Raw genomic sequence first — 16,732 nt, forward strand, 5'->3', positions numbered from 1 at the left:
ATTTTTTAAAGATTTTATTTATTTTTATTTATTTGTCAGAGAGAGACTGTGCAGGCTCAAGCAGCAGGAATGGCAGGCAGAGGGAGAAGCAGGCTCCCCGCTGAGCAAGGACCAGACTTTAGAATCAATCCCAGGACCCTGGGATCATGACCTGAGCTGAAGGCAGATGCTTAACCCACTGAGCCACCCAGGCATCCTTAATTTCTCATTTCCAACACCGAGATATTCCCAGCCACATAGTAGTAAGTGTACAGAAATTAACAGTAGTATTTCCTTAATTCAACATATATATATAAATAAGCTTATAAGAAAGGTACGTACTTGGGCCATATTTAGCTGAACAGCTTGAAGAACTCATTAAAGAGTTCAGCAGTTAGCATTAAGAATTCAACAATTTCTTAAAGAGCTGAAAAATGAAACGATCAGATACCCATTTTAGAAAGACGATCTTAGCTCTAATGTGGAGGATGGATTGGAGGGAAATAAGACTTAAAATAATGGGAGACAGTGAGGGCATAGAGACAGTAAAACAGGCACCATCTGATGGCAGGTTAGTTGGTAAAGGATACTTCCAAGTTGTTGGTATGTGAAATTAGGTTTTGCCATAGATAAAAAAAATACATACATACATACATACATACATACAAACATAAATACATACATGCAGGCAGGGAAAAGATAGAAAATCAATTTAGAAGGCTTTCTTTTTGTCTTTCTTAAAAAAAAAAAAAAAAAAAAGACACCAAGATTGGGATGTTGTATTCATGTAGAAATGCCTACAGAACAGGTTTGATATATGATCCTGGAAGTTAAAAGGAGGGTATGGGGTGCAGTTGTAGATAATATCTGTGGAAGATGAGATAAAGGCAGGAGCTGCAGATTTGATTGGGTTCTATTTCATTCCTTCATCCCATACTTATTAAACAACGAATATTCCAGGATACTGTGAAAGCGCCAAGGATAAATGATTTATTGAAATAAATGTGGTCATTTTTATAATGATCAGTGAAGGGAAGGAGACATAAATATGTAATTAAAAACTGTGATAAAGGATCTAATGCAAAAGGGCAGGGTACGATACGCAATTACAATTGGATCAAATCATTTAGGGGACGCAGGGTTCAGAAACTTGCTGAAGATGGACATTTGTGCTGAGGAAGTATAAGGATTGTCTATTTGGGGACCATAAATGGGTAGACAGTGTGCTTAGTGTTGCAGATATTCCCACAGATATCGTCAGTAAGACACTTCAAGTAAGAATCACATCGTGATTAATAAAGAGAAAAACAACAATAAAATAAAGACAAATTACTGTTTTTGGGGATAAACAAGGGCAGATGCTAGGGAAACTGGATCTTCTCTGAACTCGGGCAGAGACTCTCAGAATAGAATGAATAGAGGCAGCTGCCGGGATTTGAGGGCACGAGGTTGATATTCTGAGGCTTGTTTCAAAGAGGGAAAGAGAAAATGCTGCTGACTTGGGCCCGTATGGGGTTCTGAAACACAGCAGTATTCAACGGGTCCAAGGGGATCCCTTGAGAAAAATGAAAAGTTATTATCAGATCTGAATATGTGGAGGTTATTGGTATTCTTCAGTTAACAGGAAAATAAATGAAAAGGAAATCAGATTATAGTGGGCTGAGAATTAAACTGAAAATGAGAACACAGACATTGTAAGAAATGCTTTCAAAAAGCCTGAATGGAGAAAAAAGGATAGACTCTGAATGTGGGGGGGATGGGTCACAGAGGATCTGGAGAGAGTTTTGGTTTCACTTCCTGTTAAGTTACGCATATTAAGCATACTCCTTAACTGAAAGGAAGGAGGTGGTAAAAAGGAGAAGATGGCTTTGAAGAAAGGAGAAGAAAATACTGATTGTTCAAGCCTAAGAAGAGAAAAAGAAAGAAAGAGATTAAGAGCTGGAGTGGACAAATTAGTCTTGGCCATGTGGAAGAACACTGGGTATCAGGGAAGGTTCCAGAAGAACTTGGAAAATTTCACAAGATGATACTTTTATAAATGCAAGGGCACAAAAACTGGACTTGGGTCATTTGATCCAGCACCACATTTTTAGGGTGATAAGGTTTTGTTATCTAGTTTCACCACCTGAGGCTAAAAGTGGTATAACATCTTGTCCAAGATCACAGAGCAGAGTAGGCTGTGTCTTCTAACAAGAGGGCTCAAATGCAGCTTGAATATAGACTGAGTGAACTTATGTATTGGCATAAACTAACTTTAAAGATCATCAGAGCACAATTTACGCAAAAATCTTATGTTAAAATCATCTTTTTTCAAACATACATTAGTGATATGTGTCTTTGAGATATTATTCTTATGCCACAATGTAATATTTGCTAGTTTACGAGTGCTTAAGGACTTATCATTTGCTCTTTGGATTGATGGATAATTTAACTGCATTTGCTTATGATACCAACTTCAAAAGCAGAGGGCTTCTACTTGTCTGATAAAACTGGAAGGATGCCGATATGGGCAGTGGATAAAAACTCTGTAATACAAGAAAATTACCATTTTTCCACTTAAAAATTAAATCTAAGGAAAACTAAAGCAGAGGTAGCTGAAAGTAGACTATATATACTGTAATCTTTTTTTAGGCAGATAGGCTAGTTTGGGACACTCTACTTCATCTCCTTTCATTTTTAAGGACCTGGTTATTTCTAAGCTAAGTTTAGGAAGCACCTCCCAGAATTAATTTGAATCAAAAAATTGGGTTGAGTACTCACTCACCATGGTCAAGTTCTAAAATCTTTTCCATGAAGGCAAAGAAGTCTCACTGGTGTTGCATTGCCAGACTTAATAAGGAAACTCATTTATTCTTTTATTCAACAAAAAACTTTGCCTAGCAAGTACCTGCCATTGTGTTTGGCCCTTTTAGTTATGGAAAAGTGATTAAGACCAAGCAACAAGTTGGATGTAATATTCCCTTTAACTTAACCATGAACTTGAACCACTTAGAACTGAAATAATATAGAATTTATTAGTTATTTTCCTGCAGATTAGGTTGGAACATCAATGATTTTGTCCTAGATTTGTCTTTACTCTGTGTGATTTGGTATGTGGTTTGAATAAATTCAGTATTCATTAGTACCAAGTTATTTCTTTTAGAATGCATTATCAGGAATGTAATTTTTGCATTTAAAAGTACCTCTATTTTCTGAGTTCGGGGAGAAGGTATTTTATTTGATATGCCAAATCACAATGTCAATTTGACTGTCACCCTCAGAGCATTAAAAAGTGACATATCAATAAATATCTATTCCGAGCATTTATACCACAAACCACTATTTTTCTTTTGTGACAAATTTATAAATATGTCTGGCATTTAGTAATATAACTAGCATTTAATCTTCAAAAAAGTTAGTATGAAAGTGCATGTTTAACTAATATAACTAAAAAGAAATAATTGCATAGACAGTAATGAAAAAGCATTACATTATATGGAAAATGAAAACATAAATCAACAACAAAATGTAATGGAAATTCTGAAATAGCCTTGAAGTTAAGCATAGAAAGTTAATCAGATTCCCTTTAACAATTATTCAGTGGCTGTTAGTATGCAAAACATCACTTATAAAATGAAATAAACCAGCACTTATTAAAACTGACACAGTTTATAAAATTTAAAAAAAAAGAGTGAGACTTTTAAATGATAACATCAACCATTTATATGCTTAAACTGAAATATGGTCTTAGAAATAAGAAAAAAATATTTAAATAACTGATAAAGAAGTGAGATCAGCAAGTATGTTATTCCAAACTTAATGGAAGACATATTTTAATAGATATATTGTTAAAAAGAAGCCCTCCAAGTAGAACTGAACTATTAAGAAAACTGTATGTATCTCATTGTGATATATCCAGACCTTCCTCTTAATGCAGATGAATAATAATCTATAAAATAAATGGAACAGCTATTATATTAATGGTCAAAACTCCCACTAGCTTCAGTACTTGCAATCTAAAAATGGACACCAATAATTCCCAAAGAAATTAATCTTCAAAACAAATAACTCTCATAGACTACGTGAGCAACTTAAAATTTCTAGGCATTTCACACCTAGTTACTTATTCCATATAACATGGGAGGAGAATAATGTTGCTTGAACTTTTATATCCAAGCAACAGAGATGGGGGATAGGTGAAGAGTAACTCAACCCACTGATAGGGTCTGAAATTCTATAACAGGTAAAGTTAATGCCAAAGCAGTATGGTATTTAAGAGTATTAATTTAATGGCCAAATAGATCTGCATTTAAGTATACTTATTAACCAGTTGTGTGAATTTGGGCAAGTAAATAACTTCACCAAGTCTCAGCTTCTTCATTAGAAAACTGAGAGTTAAAAAGAGACCTTAATCATAAAATTTAAAGTTTACATGATAGAGCATATGCCAAAAACTTAGCCCAATGCCTTACACACAGTCAGAGCTCAACAGATGCTGGGGAGTTTGAACAGAAGTAATACACAAGCACTCCTAAAGAATTTCAGGCAAGAGCATACTTTAAAAGAAATCTGTATGATTTATATATATCTATATCTATGACATAGATATAAAGATACAGATAATTTACATTCACATGTTCTTCATGTCCGTTTTTAGGAACGTATCTGTTACAAGCTAAATCTGTTAGGGGATTCTCTTAATCATGGTGAGAAGGAAGTTCTCACTTACCTTGTCATTTACTACACTCTTCCCATCCCAAGCCCATCCTCTTTTGGTGAAGTAGTTAACAGTTGCAAATTCAATTAGGGCAGAGAACACAAATGCATAACAAACAGCAATAAACCAGTCCATGGCAGTTGCATAGGCCACTTTGGGGAGGGAATTCCGAGCACTGATGCTTAGAGTTGTCATTGTTAGAACAGTTGTTACTCCTGCAGAAAGATAGGAACAAAAACATGAATGGATACTAGCAAGACAGAATTGAAAGTATTCTTTTTCTCAAAGTTACTTTTGCTGTCAGTTCTATCAACTAAACAAACAAACAAACAACAACAACCAAAGCTGGAAGAACAGCGCAAAGTTAATTATCACAAATGGCTATTTTAATTCTTGAAGTAATAACTCTGAAATGTCTTGTTTTCATTTTTGTTTGTATGAATCTTTTTTCTCTTTTTTAGTATTGTTAAGGTTAAAAACACGGCCGATTTTGAAAGTAGGATTTCCTATGAGGAAAGCAGTTACTTTAAATTGTGCCATTATGCATTAACATTATTTTTTTAAAAATCTTAAACAAAACCTCACATGAATTTGTTCATCATTTGTTTAAATCATGCTCAGCAATGGACCAATCATCCACACCAGTGATCACAATGGAACTATGATTAAGAAGTTCTTTATCCAAGTATAGCTACCTAAATACGAAATTAATTCTGGATCACTTAGCATTGTGAAGACATAATTTATTTCATAATGAAGCTTAGAATCTATAGAAAATAAAACAAGAAACTAAACTTCAAACTTTATAAAAATGCAAATCACTACTTTTAAAGAATATTTTATGCCTCTGTTGGTTGAAAAAGTAATTTAGTCCCTTTCATTGTAAAGCTTTTCTGCCAGTAGTCAGGGAAGTCGCAATAATTAAGTAAAAAGAAAGCAATAACTCAGGAGGTAAGTTGCAATATCAGCTGTCAAAATGTCTGCAATTACCTGTTTTATCAGAGATCCAATAGAAGTTTAATCACGTACATTTAAAAGAGTTAAAATGTTAAAGAAATGTTCATATATTAAAGTTTTATTGTATTGTATTCTTTGCTTTCCCTTAGGATAAATAAAGCAGCTTTTTCTTCTCATCTACAACAGTTAGTAATTCAAAACAGAAAATAATTCTATTTAATCATGAGTGAATGCATATAGGAATATGATGGAAGTAGTAGCAATAAAAGACAGAAAAATAAATTAGGCTCACCTACTGCTAAGTCAATATTAAAAAACACATCTACAAAACACGTTGCCTTTCATGCATCAAAGTGAAAGGTTTAGATTGTGAGGATGTTTTCTTTTGCGAATTCGGTACATTAGAATAATTAAATAGAAGACATGATAGATACAACCACATACAACCACAACTGAAATCATATCCTCCTTCAACCCCTATATGAGTGCCCACACGCTCACACACACACATACTCACACACACCCATAATATAGCAATGCAAATGACAAATCAATATATGGAAATACACCTAACTTCACTAGCAGTTAAGGAAATACAAACAAAGAGATAATGACATACCTTTCTAAAACCATATAGTCAGCAAAATGTTAACAAACTTTAAAAGATTTATACTATGGTAGTATTGAGGAGAATGTGGGATAACAGACATCCTCTCTGAATAAGGATTACAGATTTATGTCATATCTAAGAAACTGTTACCTAATCCAAAGTCATAAAGATATAAGCCTACATTTTCTTCTATGAGTTTTACACTTTTAGTTCTGACATTTAGGTCTTGGTCCATTTTGGCGTAATTTTTATGTAAAGTGTGAGGTAGATGTACAAATTCATTCTTTCGCATGTGGATAACCAGTTGTATCAGTGTTATTTGTTGAAAAGACTTTTCCTTCCCTATTGTTTTTTGAAGACTTTATTTATTTATTTGACAGATAGAAATCACAAGTAGGCAGAGAGGCAGGCAGAGAGAGAGAGGAGGAAACAGGCTTCCTGCTAAGCAGAGAGCCCGATGCGGGGCTCGATTGAGCCAAAGGCAGAGGCTTTAACCCACTGAGCCACCCAGGTGCCCCTTTTCCTTCCCTATTGAATGGCATTAGGATTGTTGTTGAAATCAACAGACCACACCACAGTGACTTCTTACTATGTATGTCTCCTGAGGCAAGGGAAACCAAATCAAAAATAAACTATTGGGACTTCATCAAAATAAAAACTTCTCCACAGTGAAGGAAACAATGAACAAAACTAAAAGGCAACCTATGAAATGGGATAAATTATTTGTAAACAACGTATCTGATAAAGAGTCAATATCCAAAAATATATAAAGAACTTATCAACTCAATAACCCAAAAATGAATAATACAATTAAAAAATGGGGAGAAAACAGACATTTTTCCAAATAAGACAAACAGATGGCAACCAGACACACAAAAAGATGCTCAACATCACTGATCATCAAGGAAATACAAATCAAAACTATAATGAGATATCAGCTCACATCTGTCAGAATGGCTAAAATCAACAACACAGGGAACAACAGGTATTGACAAGGATATGGAGGAGGAGGAACCCTCTCACACTGTTTTTGGGAGTGAAAACTGGTGCAACCACTATGAAAAACAGTGTGGAGATTACTCAAAAAGTTAAAAATAGAACTACCCTTTGATCCAGGAATTGCACTACTTGGTATTAACCCAAAGAATAAAGAAAAACAAAACAAAACAAAACACTAATTCAAAGGGATACATACACACTGATGTATACAGCAGCAAGATCTATAATAGCCAAATTATCGAAACAGCTCAAATGTCCATCAACTGATGGACACACACACACACACACAGAAATATTATTCAGCTATAAAAAAGAATGAAGTCTTACCATTTGCAACGAAAAGGTGGAGCTATAGAGCATTATATTAAGTAAAATGAATCAATCAGAGAAAAAGAAATACCATGTGATTTCACTCATATGTGGAATTTAAGAAAGAAAACTAGCTTAGGGGAAAAAAAGAGAGAAGCAAACTAAGAAACATACTTTTACTATTGCACTACTGCGTATTTACCCCAAAGATACAGATGTAGTGAAAAGAAGGGCCAACTGCACCCAGTGTTCATAGTAGCATTGGTCACAGTTGCCAAACCTTGGAAAGAACCAAGATGCCCTTCAATGGACAAATGAATAAGGAAGATGTGGTCCATATATACCATGGAGTATTACGCCTCCATCAGGAAGGATGAATACCCAACTTTTTGTATCAACATGAACAGGACTGGAAGGTATTATGCTGAGTGAAATAAGTCAAGCAGAGAGAGTCAATTATCATATGGTTTTGCTTATTTGTGGAGCATAAGGAATGACATGGAAGCCATGGGGACATGGAGAGGAGAAGGGAGTTGGGGGAAATTGGAGGGGGAGATGAACCATGAGAGACAGTGGACTGTGAAAAACAATCTGAGGGTTTTGGAGGGATGGGGGGTGGGAGGTTGTGTGAGCCTGATGGTGGGTATTATGAAGGGCACATATTGCATGGAGCACTGTGTGTGGTGCATAAATGAATTCTGGAACACTGAAAAGAAATTTTAAAAATACATAAAAATTAAAAAAAATATTCTCCAGGGTAAGCCTAGGGCAGGAAAAAAAAAACAACTATGACTCTCAAAGAAAGAAAGAAAGGGACCATAGATATATGGGCTTGTTTCTGCACTTTGAATTCTATTCCATTACTCTGTAAATTGATCCTTACCCAAGTTTCAAACTGTTTCGATGATTATAGCTTTAGAATAAGTGTTGAAGTTAAGAAGCTTGAATCCTCCCAATTTCTTAGTCCTTTTCAAGACTGTTTTGGTTATTCAGGGTCCCTTGTATTCAATTCACATGTGGTTTTATAATAAATTTGCTAATTGCTGCAAAAAAGATTGCTGGAATTTTGATATGCACTACATTTAAGCTATTGTTTTGGGCACGATTGCCATCTTAACTATATTAGGTCTTCCAATTCCTGAAAACAGAATACCTATGTAGCCTTTATAATTATATATATATAAATGTAAATATATTTACATATATATGTATTATATATGCATATAATACATATATATGTACATATATATATTTTATATATGTAATCTATTTAGAGTTTCTTTTATATCTTTTAGCAACATTTTATAATTTTCAGTGTACAAGTATACAAACCTTTCACCTGTAAATTTAGATTTATTTATAGATATTTAATGTGGATGTTAATGTAAATGGAGATATAGTCTTAATTTTCTTTTCAGATTGTTCAATGCTAGTGTAGAGAACTTCAACTGTTTTTTGTGTTGGCCTTGTACCCTGCAACTTTGCTGAATGTATTAGCTTTAATAGTTTTTATGTGGTTTACCAGGGATTTTATATATATAAAATCATGTCATCTAAAATAGAGTGTTACTTGTTCCTTTCCAAACTGAATGCCTTTTATTTGTTTTTCTTGCCTAACTGCACTGGCTAGAATAGGCAACATGAGGTTGAGTAGAATTGATGAAGGCAGACATCCCTATCTTGTTCCTGATGTTGGCACAGCAGCTTTTAATCTTCACCTGTAAGTATGATGTTAGCTGTGGGCTTTTTCTTCCATCCACGTGTATCAAGTTGAGAAAGTTCTTTTTCTTGTGACAATTTGTTGGGTTTTTTTAATCATGAAAGCATACTGTGTTTTGTTTTCCAGGGTTTTGAGATGATTGTGTGTTTTTTCCATACCCCATAAATTCGTTGTTTACATTGATTTGATTTTTGTATGTTGAACCAAACTTTCATTCCTAGGATAAATCCCATTTGGGGTCATCATACGTAATCCTTTTTATATGTGGCTGGTTTCAGTTTGCTAGTATTTTGTTGAAGACATTCTATATATCTAAGGAATATTGATCTGTAGAGTTGGTTTTTGTTGTTGTTTTGACTTGTTATTTCTTTGTCTGTTTTTGGTTTTCTTGGTAAATGGTGCTACAGAATGAGCCAAGAAGGTCCCTCATTTATATTTTCAGAGTTTGAGAAAGGATGGCGTTAATTCTTTTTTCAATATTTTGGTAAAATTCACCAATAAGACAATCTGGCCTTGGACTTCTATTGATTTTTTATTGTTGCTCATTTCACAGCTTTACTTGCTATAGATTTGCTCAGACTCTTGAGTCATTTTTGATAATTTGTTTTTTCTGGAATTAGTCTATTCTAGGTTATTTCATTTCGGGGGTAAACAATTGTTCACAGATTCCCTTAGAATCTCTTTCATTTCCATAAGGTCAGTAGTAATGTTCCTTCTTCTTAAATTTAAACTTTTGAGTTTTCTCACCTTTTCTTGGTCAGTCTAGCTGAAATCTTGTTCAATTTTGTTGATCTCTATGGTAGTGTGTTGATTTTCTCTAATATGATTTCTATTCTCTATTTCATTGATCTCTATTCAAATTTATATTAATTCCATTCTTCTTGCTAAGGGTTGTGTTTGCTTTTACAGAGCAAAGGCAGAAGCAACAAAAACATTTCCCCATAAATTCTTTTAGTGGCATCTCCCTGGTAGCAACTTTTGCACTAGGGAATTCTGAGTCAGGTAATATACAAAGACCAGCTTCTTGCGAATGTCTTAAGTGAAGACAATACTTCCTGAAGGGACTCCACTTCCCTCCCTCTAATACCAAGAGACTTTTAGTTGGAATGTCTTACTCCACTATTTTTGTGGGTATCTACTCTTATAAAGCCCCGGCAATTCTTCTACATGGGACAGAGTGGTATAAGATACTGATTAACAGCATTGCTATGTCCTCAAATGAGCTTGTAGTTGGATTGCCTGGTTTTGGATCCTGGCTCCCCTACTTGCTATTTAAGGTGACTTTGAGCAAGTTCCTCAACTATTCTCATTAATTTTCTCAACTACAAAACAATTATAAACTGACAAGAAACACCTTCTTCAGAAGTGTGCTGTGAAGGTTAACCATGCATTTGGCACAAAGCCTGGCACACTATAAGTACTCAATAAAGGTTAGCTATTTTAATTCTTCTTGTTTTTGTTGTCATCATTACTGCTATTACAAATCTATCTTACTGAAATGACAGCAGGAAAATACATAGTGATAAATGACACACAAGGTTCTTTACATGAACACACCTGTAAAAGTAAAAAAGTGGGAAACACTGGCATATTCATTGATTGGGAAATAGTTTAATAAATTGTTGATTATCTACACTAGTAATACCACAGTATTACAAAGAGTAAAGCAGGGCTATTTGTTGACTGCAAATATATGTATAATACATGCTTAAAACATGATTCAGTTTTCATGAAAATATATACATTTAGATTTGTGTATCATTACAGATATACCTGCATGAGCTTAGTAAACAAAAAATAATATAACAAATGAAACTCCAATTATCACCATGGGGAGAAGGTATTTTGTGATATGGATAGATGAAATATAAAATGGACTTATACCTGATTTTTTATTGTTTATTTCTTTGGTATTTTACCAGAAAAACATGTAAGGATACAATCTAAGATGGTAGTATTGGTATCTTTGGGACAATTAACATTGAAAGAATCCATTTTTTCTTTTTTCCCTGTAGTGAACTTGCTTTCCTTTTGTGATAAGAAAAAAAAAAATACAAAATTTTTAATTTAAACAAGGGATACTTGACTACATTTAACATTTGCAATTCAAGTGTAAATTTCTGGGAATGATTGATGGATACATTAATGCTAATTTAAAGAAAATCTATAAAAAAATGCAAGTTTAAATTAGGTAATGAAAAATTTAATTATGATTCTAATCTACACTGTTGGTTTAAAATTAGATCTGGGTCTAGTCATTCAAACCAATAAAACATTTTATCAATTTTAATATGAATCTATCTACTATGAGGCAAATTTTCATCATATTCAAATCTTCCCCATAAATAAATTTTATTTTCTTTCATCTGATTTTATAAACTTGAGAATAAAATTGTTAACATTGACCATACAGTTCTACCTCTTTTCTTCCTTTCCCTTTTTTTCTTTTCACTGAAAGGATGTGATTCTCATATGCCAGCTTTTCTGCCTGATAGTTCAGCTTTGCCTGTTCCCATCACACTACAATAGAACTGGGCATTATATAAAGAGGTGCATTTACCTGGAAAGCTCATAGACCTTCCCCATGCCTGCCCCCTTCCCAACAACGGGCATTTTTCTATACCTACTAGGGTCTCCAAAAGTGAATATTCCCGCATTTTTTAAACAGACTATCTCCTTATCTTCTGTGTGTGACTGCCATAAAGCAATGCTTCCTGGGGAGGCTTCAGTTTCTTTTTCAGTAAAATAGAAGACAAGTATCTTAAAGTGCTTTCAGCATTAAAATGCCATGCATATATGCGGAATATGCGACCATCCCCCATACAGAGACAATATTGCACATAGAGCTCTTTGATACTCTGGTTTTATTCTATGTTAATATTTCTTACCGAGGTGTAGGTGCCAAAGTCTCAACTCATAGTGGCCAAGCAAATTGTGCCAAAGTGAAGGAATGCCAAGTGTTGGGTGCAAATATGCTCTGACAGAATAAAATCAAATCAGGGAAAGTGACTGCAGCACAGAGACTGACCCTATGAGCTCCATGGTCAGATGTCTAAATCTTAATCTTGTACTCTTGGGGACAGTCCCTAGCCCCTTTGTTCCACAGTATCCTCACTGATGAAATGAGGACTAAGAATAGTGTTTTCCGGGGCACCTGGGTGGCTCAGTTGGTTAACCATCCGTCTCATGATTTTGGCTCAGGTCTTGATCTCAGGTTCATGAGACTGAGTTCTGTATCAGGCTTGGGATTCTCTCTCCCTCTCTCTGCCCCTCCCCCTGCTCATGCATGCATCTGTGCTCCCCCTGCTTTTCCTACAATAAATAAATAAAATCTTAAAAAAAAAAAAAAAGGAATAGTGTTTTCCCCTATAGTGTTCACATAGTGACCAAATGAGTTACTACATGTAAAGCAGTGCCTCTATTGTAAAAAGATTCCTCAGTGCATGTGCAAAAAACGTATTACTCTGGAAGCAAAGTTAAGACAGATTTACATCAGAGAAATAAAATGAAATGGAATGCAATCTTCCTTTAGACCTTTATCCCCATCAAATGCTTGTGTGTGAGTGTTTGCTGTTGGGGAGTCAGGTGGAAGTTAGGAAGAAGTTTCAGAAACCAAACAGGCACAAAACTGCCAGAGAACACAAATGTAAAATTGTTTGATACCACCTGCTGGTTACTGCTAGAAGTGGCAGAAAAAAACAGACATTCTGATAAAACAAGTGCTAGATTTAACGCTTACAAATCTAGTATGAATGCACTATGAAAGGTTACAATTTTATTTTATTTTTAAGGTTGCAATTTTAACTCATAACTGTGCTACATCTGAATGATAAAAACGTTGAAACTTCAGGTTACAGACAGAAATTAGAACCTAGATGACGTATCTTGTCATAAAACCTAATTAAGTCCAACTCCACTAATTTGAAATTTGTGAAAATTTAGAAACTATCAATTATAATCTAGAAGAAGGTGTTTGAAAGTGTACTTTTAGTGTGCACAATACGGTGAAGAATTATATATATTTTTTTCTTTTTGCTTGCCTGAATGTATTCTGGATATAATAAATTAAAAACTCATATCCCTCTACTCAACCCTTTTCTTCCTGATGTCCTTTTCTCAGTGAAAGGCCCCTATGATCTAAAACCATTTGCATATTGGAAGTTGAAGTTGCAGTTGACGCGAATATTTTCTTTGTTGGGGTAATTTGCCAGTCTAGGCAACATACTGTTTTCTCTACCGTGGATCTTTCCCTTCTTAGTCATCTCTCTTTTTTGACTTAGCTAATTCCTATTTCTTCCCTGAGTAAATTATTGAGAGTCTACTAAATGCAAAGTATTTTATGGGCACCCAGAACACATCAATGAACAAAAGAGCAAAGATTGCTGAACGCTTCTAAGGCTACAGTATACAGCATGGTTTTATCCTTTTGCAGGATTTCACACCCGTAAAGGCATCTGTGACCTAGTCTTACACATACTTCTATCAAATTCTTTCATGTTGGTTTACGTGACTGTATCCCTCAGCAAACTATATGGAGTAGAGACTTGTCTTCTCACCCAGTGGTAAAGGGTGCTCAGTCGAAAGCAAGAGTTCATTAAATAGTGTTTAAATAAACTAATAAATATTTACTGAACTACTCTCCAGTGAACGGTCATTGATAAGCATTCATTTATTAAGGTAACTGTAAGGAATTTATTCCTTCTCTTCCAATGGAATTCCTCCTAATTCCTACATAGGCATTTTGTCCTCATTTTGTGCTGTATATGGTAGAACTATGAGCGCAATGTGAGCAAAACCAAAAAAGATAAAAATATATATTTTTTAAAAGAGCGCAAAAAAAACTAATATCACAACAGGGCAAGGTCTATGATGAACTGTAATCCTGCGATCTACCTAGACTGCGAATCTGAGTTAGACTTCTCTAAGGAAATAATGGGAAAAGTTAAAGCAGTCACAAGGCAAGGGAGTATAATACTCGACTGGGGAAAGAACATGCACAGGAAACCAGGGACATGAAACATGGCATTTAAGTGGAACTGAAAGAAGCCTGCTAGGTGGGAAGACAGAAGATAAGAGTTGCATGGGAGATGTCCATACTCCCGTCTCCAGCAATTCAAGAGAATGAGTATTTAAGTGTCCCTACCTGTACATGATGCTTTAAGCAGCACTTCTTCCAGGTTTAAAAAAAAAAAAAAAAAATCTTAGTTATGTCTCTCTGAATGTGCCTGCCTCTTCACAATTTGGGATGGCAGTTTGCCTGTCACCTCGATTCTCTTACAAATGCAGTAAAAGTCTTTAATTTTCAGTTTGTTCATCTTTCTCTTGTTGCAAGGATGAAAGTGACAACTTGCAAGCTCTTCATATGTCAGTGCTGAAACCTGAAGCCCAGTGCCTCGATGTTAATACAAGTTTTTTTAAAACAAGATTTTTTTTTATTAGTCAAATGTCTATTTTTTCTACTTCTGAATTTCTTTTTATTTTTTAACTTTCTTTTTTTTTTTTTTTTGTCAGAAAGAGGGAGCACAGGCAGACAGAGTGGCAGGCAGAGGGAGAAGCAGGCTTCCTGCTGAGCAAGGAGCCCGATGTGGGACTCGATCCCAGGACGCTGGGATCTTGACCTGAGCCCAAGGCAGCCGCTTAACCAACTGAGCCATCCAGGCGTCCCACTTCTGAATTTCTTTCTAGTTGTGTTCTGGGTAGTGGAGTTGGACAGAGCATCAGATAAACTGAGGAATATTTCACAATCAACATAATATAGGCAACCTTCTGGAACTAATGTCAGCAAATGACTGATAGTCAACTAAACAAATTCCCAGATCTCTGAATTTGACCAGCATAATTAAATTTGAAACACAGGTGCTCTAACAGTCCACTGTGTTCCTGCTAGCTGAATCTTAGAAAGGGAGCTTTAAAAGCATATAAAAATGAATCAAAATGAATCATAATATGGGAGTATTGCTATAATACTGTTGTATCTACATCAATTTAAAACAACTCGTGAAAACTAGAAAAACTGAAGAAATCAACCAAATTTTTAATCTTTTTTACCTGATTTATTCAGTCAGCTTACCTAATCTTCTCCCCCTCCCCAAACTGGCTCGATTATATGTTTGGCAAAACTATTACCTCTGAAGTTTGGCCAAATTATTTAATACTTTCACCATAGGCATAATCAAAATTATATTTTAAGATTGAAAGTAAGAAGAAAGTTCACACAGTAATGGTACTAACCTTAATTATATATATATATATATATATATATATATATATATACACACACACACACACACACACACACACACACTAATTGTTAAATTAGTAATAGGTTAAAAACTTTCATGGATATAGACAAAAATTTATTTGCCATCATTATGAATGTGAAGTACATACATAAAAATGTTCAGGAACTCTGGGGAATTGGGAGCCTCAAGCTATAATGATCAGTTAATATTCCAAATCTAGGTTGAGTGCGCCTTCTGTGTTTTCAGAGAGCACCCTGCATATTCCTAGAATATTACATACTGTAATCTTTGCAATTGTTTATCTTCCCACCTCCTCAAACAGACTACAACCTCTGTGAGGTTAAGGATCATTCTTGTTCACTTTGTATCTGAAAGCTCTAGCATAGCTCTAGCCTGGCACATATTTTCAAACTGAATGAATGAATGTGGTTTAAGAAGCAAATAGACCTATTTGTGTGGATATAGATGGAGAAATGACTGAGTATATTTGTGTGTGTTTGGAGCTAAATACATAAAAATAGCCTGATGCCAGCTATTTTTTTTCTGGAATTCAATGACTAGGGAAATGGATGCCTTGTAGTATTTAAGATTAGAGCAAAGTATGACCATTGCAAGTGTTTTTATGTAAACATTTTATGCGCTCAATAACCCTATTCAAAGCATTGTATGTAGAAGTGCACAAATATTATATAGAATATAATTAGTGTGTATAAATAAAATATATATGTAAATATATATCATATTACATATAGATAATGTTACAGTTAAATCTTGGAAAAGGTATTAAGCGAAGCACCAGGGAAAAACTATTCTCTGGAGTGAGCAGGTAAGAAAGCAGATAAAATACAACAAAAGCCTCCAACTTTCATTTGACAATTTTGGTATAAGGCATACACGGGCATGACGGCCCTGATACCAAAGACCTAGGCTTCCTCTTTCTTACTTCTCTGCCATTTAGAAGGTATTGCCCATATTCTGGACGTTTGAGAGGGCTTGCCAATGCCTGATCTACATTCCAGCAAACAGACAGGGAAAGGAGAGCCACACCCTTTCACTTCAGGGGCATGCTTCTGAGCTGAAGCCCACAAAGGGAAAATTACACATCTAATTTCTATTCCTAGGTCTTTGAGAACTAGTCATCCGACTACATCTAGCAGTAAGACAGGAAAAGAACGTTAGTTTTGATTTGGTGTGCCCTACTAGAATCAAAATTTCTAGTC

The 16,732-nt window shown here is 34.9% G+C and overlaps 1 protein-coding gene across 2 annotated transcripts in view; it reads right to left on the reverse strand.

The window, feature by feature from the left end:
- Positions 1-16,732, reverse strand: part of GABRA2 (gamma-aminobutyric acid type A receptor subunit alpha2) — a 122,067-nt gene that overhangs the window by 6,988 nt on the left and 98,347 nt on the right. For both annotated transcript variants that reach the window (XM_013062707.2, XM_004764910.3), the window contains exon 9: positions 4,688-4,890. In XM_013062707.2, the coding sequence (XP_012918161.1) occupies positions 4,688-4,890 (203 nt within the window). The remainder of the gene's footprint in view (positions 1-4,687; positions 4,891-16,732) is intronic.

Source organism: Mustela putorius, unplaced genomic scaffold (assembly GCF_011764305.1).
Source record: "Mustela putorius furo isolate JIRA1106 unplaced genomic scaffold, ASM1176430v1.1 tig00000430_pilon_pilon_pilon, whole genome shotgun sequence".
In the NCBI taxonomy this organism is placed as follows: Eukaryota; Metazoa; Chordata; class Mammalia; order Carnivora; family Mustelidae; genus Mustela; species Mustela putorius.